Raw genomic sequence first — 8,060 nt, 5'->3', positions numbered from 1 at the left:
AAACAATAGCTCAAATATACAGGTGAAAAGATGACAAAACCACAAATGAAATGTAAAACATTCAATAATTAACACACCTTTCCTACCATGTATGAAATACTGAAAAAAACCCATAACTGTACCTTTTTTCGAGTACCAATAGACAAAACGCTTCCGCAACATTTATCAAAGTCCCATTTGATCTTATTATTTAATTGATTTTAATGATAATCAATCCAACATTTTTAATGTTAAATTTCTGAATTTAAAAAAATTTGGTTGATAAAACCTAATACCATTCCTTTTTTTTTTTTTACTAATTGCTTATCACAGAGCCAGTTATCAAGCAATTACCAATTTCAAATTGTTTACAGGTCATTGTCATACATTTCATAAGTTTGCTTTTTAGCATATTAACTCATTCACCCCTGAATTTTTTATAATGAACTATTCCAACCTTTGAAATGGAAGAGTTCAAATGTGTCTCCAGGGGTGAATGAGTTAATATGTATACATGCATATGCACACAATGTAACAAATATTATCACATAAGAATCTACTGTTGACTATATAAGGATACATGTCTACGGCTGGGTATACTTAAGCTACTGTATTTACAAACAACAAATACCTTATAACTCTCATTCATTTCAAATGCCATTCGTATTTTTCAGTATAGCAAGTCTTCATTTTTAGTTACGAAAATAAATTTTCAAAAGATTGAAAATGCCAGTTGCATGTTGAAAAATAAATTTGAACATATTTGAGAAGCAACTAACTTTCAAACAAGGGTGAAATGAAGAAAATGTCAAGTTGAAAATTTGCAAGTTGCAATGGTTACCAGATCATTAAATTTTAGAACAGATCAATAGTAACCTAGAATTGTAGACATTTTTTTTACCATAACATCTCTAAATTAAATCCTTCTTTTATAAATTTTACAAAAATTATATTTATTTATTTCATCTTTTGGTAAGATAGTAAAACAATTATAATACTTATTACATTTCCTCTCCAGCATACGCCTTGTAGTACATTTCTTTTTTAACTTATTCACCTTCTTAAGCTTAAATTTTATAATGAACTATTTCAACCTTTGAATTGGATGAGTCCAAATGTGTCTTCAGGGGTGAATAAGTTGATCTCGGCCTTATTATGGAAAGAGTTTTCACAGAAATAAACAATGCTTTAAATTTAGAAACAAAATATCAATAGTAGCGTCAATAACTCCACTAAAAGGCTGCTATTGTAACAGATAAATCAGTATGATAACCTTTTAACTCATTCACCCCCCCCCCCGAAACTTCATAATGAACTGTTGCAACCATTGAATTGGAAAAGTTCAAATGGGTCTTCAGGGGTTTGAGTTAAAAGTTAAAAGTCTTGTCAAAAGAGCTTTTCTTTAACATTAAAGTTATTTCAAAACCATATATCTAAAATAAAATCAATTTTAAAATATAGGGAAATCACACAATTTCACAAAAACCTCGGTTAATGTAATTTCTTCACAGTCACAATTTTATCACAAATGCTGGTCCGGAATCGTAGCTCATAATTAGTCAACTATGTATAATCATACCATTATCATTTCTACATCAGGGAAAATCTTAACAAATCACTCTCACTCACTACGTATGTGGACAAGTCCTACGAGAAAAGCGTTAAAGTCTCAACTCCATTTCACGGCTCTCTGATCTGAAAGACTCCCCACACAAATTCTATGGTTGCAGATCTGCCAACGACAACTATCCATTACAAGTATTTCCATTATTTCATTTTGTTGTGATTATAGTATATCTTATCATTTTTCTCCTGCAACACTTCCGTTTATAGCTATATAGGTTAGCAGGATTTTGGAGTAAACCAGCATACAGACAGGGTTTTTGGGATAAACAAAAAGATCCTAGGGGTTAAACCCAATTATGATTATAATAAGTTATCTCCCTTAGAATTCTCCACAATTTTCTTGAAAACACTTGCTTATAAACACAAATTGCACCTTCCATTCACTGGGAAACTTTGAAAATATCCAAGCATCTTGGTCAATATCGCACAATTTTCAAGTTTGGCAAAAAAAACACATTTCCAGTTTTGGTTGTCAAAAATGAACACATTTGTATATGATTGAAATAATAAACAGATAAAGCAATTAGAATTTATGGGATCAGAAACAGATAAAATAATTACAATTTAATGTGTTAAAAAAATATATTTTCCTGTTGAACTAGTATACTGTACATATAGAAAAAGTAACAGGGATCTCAATAATACAGGTACGTATATATATACACGCATAAAGTCATGGAGCAGACTTCTTCAGCTCTACGCACATCTCATCTCCATGGTAACAGTAACAAAACATAAACAAAATCATCAATACAATCCATCATAACAAGCACCATTATTTTGAACGAATTAACTTTCTGTAGAAAATTATCATCAGAATGTCATATTAAAAGTTGTCACCAAGGGTGTGACGATCACCTCATACACTTTATATTATAGAACAAAAAAAATCATGTGCTTTTAAAAATCTTGTGTTGGTTGGTATATAACTTGGTATGGATGTGGAAACCAGTTATTTTTTCAAAATATTTACTTGTCTAATATTAAAGCACAATTGGCGAAAAACTACAAGTTATGGCCCAGGTTCTCCAAATAATCATTAGTTTCGTGTTTTAATTTCTTGCTCTCACAAATTACAACATGGAAACACTTCTGTTCCCTACTGCTGCTGAATGTCAAATGCATTCCGATTGGTCGATATAAATGCAACATTATAAAAGTTTGCAGTTATCCTTTTACACTATTCACATTTCACAAGAACTGTTTTCCATGTTTTCAAAATGTCCAGCATTTATCACACCTGTGTCATTCAGTTTTACCGCATGTCTTCACACTTAGAACACTTTCTTCAGAACTAAAAACATCTGAAGGATTTCTTTAAAGTTGTATACAACTACCCCGGTGATTTAAAGATCAAAAGATTTTTTCCTCTTAAGAGGGGAAATACTCGATGGATTTTTCTTTGGTGTTCGAGGTCGTCGCTTCTCGGGAGATGGCGTCGGTGAGGTGGGCGCATCATCTGGACGTTTCTCGTTTGGTGCCGTGACCAGGAGATGTGTAAGAATGCTGCCTCCCTGCACTGCATCTCCATGGAGAGTGAGGAACAGAATGAGGGCTGCCTGAATGGACAGAACTCGATCCTGGTTTTTGTCGCCTGGAAATTGATCCCAGTAAATGGTGTGTTCCCACAGGTGTTTTACGAAACACACCCTGCTCTTGTACAGTTTACCTGCATTAGAAAGGATCAGATTGTAAACTACATAATACATTTGGAACAAAATATTTCAGTTGCTTGAAGGGTTTTTAATTATCGCCTCCCTTATTAAGGTCCCAATTAAAAGTATGACAGGCCAAATTTTTCCCAATATGCCAAAATAAATTCTCAAAAGTTCGAAAATGTATTATATATCTTTACCCAATGGGCAGCTTATGAATCACGTATTAAGTATTGTATATTAAACATTGTGATGAAATAATTTAATAACACACTTCATTTAAAAACATCTTTAACATGCGAAAATTCCCAATTTTCCTGGACACTAGGAAAGTGGAATGAGGGAAATCTCTCCCCCCCCCCCCCTTCATTGTAGGTTCAGAGGTTGACACCTATGTGACTTGGCTGCATACAGGTACCCTTTGTGGGTTTTGAAATATATTTATAAACATTGTAGCTTTCTCAGGCCACATGATTTGACAAAAAAAACACCACAGAGTCCTAGGGCTCTAGATTCCTCCAAGATAACACGCTTTGCCATGTTTTTTTTATATATAGGGCTATATAACATAACCGGCCTCGCATGATCATGATGGTAAATAGTGCCGTTTACACATAATACCGGTGTATTCACTCAAGTGGAACGATTGAAATCTCCGTCAGCACAAACTGAATAACTGCTAAAAATAGAGTAGGATGCTTTCCTACGATAGAGTAACACAATTCTCCAAAAGATTTGTAATAAGCAATTTTATATTTCGTTTTGAACATAACATAAACATGAAGCATGCATGTTAAACGTAAGCTAGCTGTCTTGGTCCAGACAGCAGTTTGCTAACGCAGATTATCACACGAGCTGGGATATCATTCATTCATAATTTTCAACGGGAAAAGTATGCAAACTGATTTTTTGTTGTTGTCAACTCCTGCAAACATCTCAGATGTCCTGTTAATAATATTTAAAAAACACTGAAGACAAATTCGACAACAACTTACCACAAATACTGCAGTTAATTCCTCCGTCGTAATCCTGGTATTTGCTCAACACACCGATTACGCCACCAATATCGAGTGAACGGTGCGACACTCCGTTTGCGTCGTAATGTTTACATCTCGGATCGAGTCTCATACGCTTAGGCCTTTCCTCAAATCCCAGGTGACTAGTAGTTTCCATTTCTGTGGCAAGCATTTTGGATAAAATCAGAGAGTGTCACTTTTACCAAAATGCTAATCGCTGTCAGAGGCAAAACACTCGACCTCGTGGTTCCAGACCATAACAATATCACGTGACTGTTTATTTACCGTCTAATCCAATAAGATTTCCCAAAAGCTTACCGCCATTGAAGACCACGTGGATTTTTCGCGGGAAATGATGTGCCACCTTTGCGCATGATGTTTATTATATCAGTCTGTGGTAAGAGGCTCATTCGGGGGGATTGTTTCAAAATATTCAAAATAACTATGTTTTAACTATATATAACATTTGAAGGAGTGCATATTTACTCAGAGATGTATAAATCCACATGCAATACCGTATTTTAGGTTTCCGGTTTACTCCAAAGAATAAAGAGACAATTAATAAACTGAAAGCTTTAATTACTTTTAATTGATTTCACGAGAAAGTTGAATGCCTGGCATTCTTTCATTCCAGACGAATTACGCTAACTTACGTCAGTTCTATTTATACTTCATTGACAAGCCTTTCTTGAAACTAGAGAAATATATACGTCTCTGCAGAGAAGGAGCTAATTTTTGTTTGAGCGGGTATTTTTTAACCTTTGACCAGAGAAGAGACGTATATATTACATTATGTATACGTCTCTGATCAGAAGCGTACTGTCATACTATCTATGTATCTGCTTTGACCAGGAATAACTAATTGATATGCATATCTAGCATACTGCATGTCTCTGTAGCACGTAAAGATGCAATTAAAACGTGGACTTTCTCTTCTATGTATTCTAGCGATTGAAGGCACCAAATAAATGCGTATTTTTTTAAAGCTGTCCAAGTAATTGTTTTATCTCGTTTTAACGAGATAGCATAACAACGACTTTGTATTTCGTTATAACGCCAGCCTTAATAGGTACTTCGTTACAACAATCCAATCCCTTTATAATGAAACAGCTATTAGATCTCGTTATAATGCCTTAATTGATATATGCCGTTATTACGACTAAGCATATATCGTTATAACGACTTAGTATATCCACGGAATTAGATTAAAATCCATGGTATATCGTTATAACGACTTAGTATATCCACGGAATTAGATTAAAGTCTGTGGTATATCGTTATAACGACTTAGTATATCCATGGAATTAGATCTAAGTCCGTGATATATCGTTATAACGACTTAGTATATCCACGGAATTAGATCTAAGTCCGTGGTATATCGTTATAACGACTTAGTATATCCACGGAACTAGATCTAAGTCCGTGGTATATCGTTCTAACGACTTAGTATATCCACGGAATTAGATCTAAGTCCGTGTATACCGTTATAACGACTTAGTATATCCACGGAACAAAATCTAAGTCCGTGATATATCGTTATAACGACTTAGTATATCCACGAAATTAGATCTAGGTCCGTGGTATACTGTTATAACGACTTAGCATATCCACGGAACTAGATCTAAGTCCGTGGGATATCGTTATAACGACTTAGTATATCCATGGAATTATATCTAAGTCCGTGGTATACCGTTATAACGACTTAGAATATCCACGGAATTAGATCTAGGTCCGTGGTATACTGTTATAACGACTTAGTATATCCACGGAATTATATTTAAGTCCGTGGTATACCGTTATAGCGACTTAGTATATCCACGGAATTAGATCCTAGTCCGTTATCCACGGAATTAGATATAAGTCCGTGGGATATCGTTATAACGACTTAGTATATCCACGGAACTAGATCTAAGTCCGTGGTATATCGTTCTAACGACTTAGTATATCCACGGAATTAGATCCTAGTCCGTTATCCACGGAATTAGATATAAGTCCGTGGGATATCGTTATAACGACTTAGTATATCCATGGAATTAGATCTAAGTCCGTGCTATATCGTTATAACGACTTAGTATATCCATGGAATTATATCTAAGTCCGTGGTATACCGTTATAACGAGTTAGTATATCCACGGAATTAGATCTAGGTCCGTGGTATACTGTTATAACGACTCAGTATATCCACGGAATTAGATCTAAGTCCGTGGTATACTGTTATAACGACTTAGTATATCCACGGAATTAGATCCTAGTCCGTTATCCACGGAATTAGATATAAGTCCGTGGTATATCGTTATAACGACTCAGTATATCCACGGAATTAGATCTAAGTCCGTGGTATACTGTTATAACGACTTAGCATATCCACGGAACTAGATCTAAGTCCGTGGTATATCGTTCTAACGACTTAGTATATCCACGGAATTATATTTAAGTCCGTGGTATACCGTTATAGCGACTTAGTATATCCACGGAATTAGATCTAAGTCCGTGGAATATCGTTATATAACGACTTAGTATATCCACGGAATTATATTTAAGTCCGTGGTATACCGTTATAGCGACTTAGTATATCCACGGAATTAGATCTAAGTCCGTGTATACCGTTATAACGACTTAGTATATCTACGGAATTATATTTAAGTCCGTGGTATACCGTTATAGCGACTTAGTATATCCACGGAATTAGATCTAAGTCCGTGGTATATCGTTATATAACGACTTAGTATATCCACGGAATTATATTTAAGTCCGTGGTATACCGTTATAACGACTTAGTATATCCACGGAATTAGATCTAGGTCCGTGGTATACTGTTATAACGACTTAGTAGGACATGTGAGATTTTTTTTCAATTACGTGCACAAACAAAAAGACAACACTAAAAGCTATTAGCTGTTACATGAAATTATTACTTACAGTTCATACTACGCTGTCAGTTTCATTTTTGTATTTAATTACTGAATTAATAATAATAATAAAAGTCGGCCAGTCAAGCAACTTCTTGTGCTACATGTAAGTTCACTGCACGATGTAATAACAAACTGTGTAGCACTGTACTAAAATACTATCACATGATGTATTAATAGCTTATAATAAGTAGATTTAGCCTTGATTTAGGTTTTGTATATCAGCAATATAAGTCACGTGATAATTTCTTGGGAAATATTTTTTTAACTACTAGTTTTGTTTTGCATAAAGAGACACGGTAGTCTAGTGTTAGGACGCCGGGCTCGTGACCGAAGGGTTGAGAGTTCGAGTCACGGCACGGCACTGTGGAAACATGTCGACATATGTAAACGTTATTGCAACATATTCATAGATGATGTCGACATCTTTTAAACGTTATATCGACATACTGTAGGTAACTCGTAGGTTGATGGCAGAAATATACCACCATTGATAACACACCGTGGAGAATGGACAAGAAAATCCTATTCATCATGTTTAATTGAAGTTTTTCCTAAAATATATATTTTTTAAAATACCAGCATCATATGTATTTCTCTAAACTGGCTACTGTCTAGCATGTTACTACTGAGGTAAAGAACGTTATCATTGACGTTTACACTTCCGGAGTATCTGGTTCAGCTCTGTACTGACTAGTATGTTACTACTGAGGTAAAGAACGTTATCATTGACGTTTACACTTCCGGAGTATCTGGTCCACCTCTGTACTGACTAGTATGTTACTACTGAGGTAAAGAACGTTATCATTGACGTTTACACTTCCGGAGTATCTGGTCCAGCTCTGTACTGACTAGTATGTTACTACTGAGGTAAA

General features: G+C 34.9%; 1 protein-coding gene across 1 annotated transcript; it reads right to left on the bottom strand.

Annotated features, from left to right (window-relative positions):
• Positions 1–450: 450 nt before the first annotated feature.
• LOC110456978 lies at positions 451–4,572 on the bottom strand. Its single transcript, XM_021508059.1, has 2 exons — positions 4,256–4,572; positions 451–3,274 (listed from the first exon to the last, which is right to left on the bottom strand). Exons 1-2 carry the CDS (start codon positions 4,446–4,448, stop codon positions 2,952–2,954), a joined length of 516 nt encoding a protein of 171 aa, XP_021363734.1. The 5' UTR covers positions 4,449–4,572; the 3' UTR covers positions 451–2,951.
• Between the last annotated feature and the right edge of the window lie 3,488 nt (positions 4,573–8,060).

The sequence above is a fragment of the Mizuhopecten yessoensis genome, unplaced genomic scaffold (assembly GCF_002113885.1).
Source record: "Mizuhopecten yessoensis strain PY_sf001 unplaced genomic scaffold, ASM211388v2 scaffold8989, whole genome shotgun sequence".
Classification (NCBI taxonomy): Eukaryota; Metazoa; Mollusca; class Bivalvia; order Pectinida; family Pectinidae; genus Mizuhopecten; species Mizuhopecten yessoensis.
Note: the sequence above shows the minus strand (reverse complement) of the source record. Positions and strands in the feature narration are given on the sequence as shown.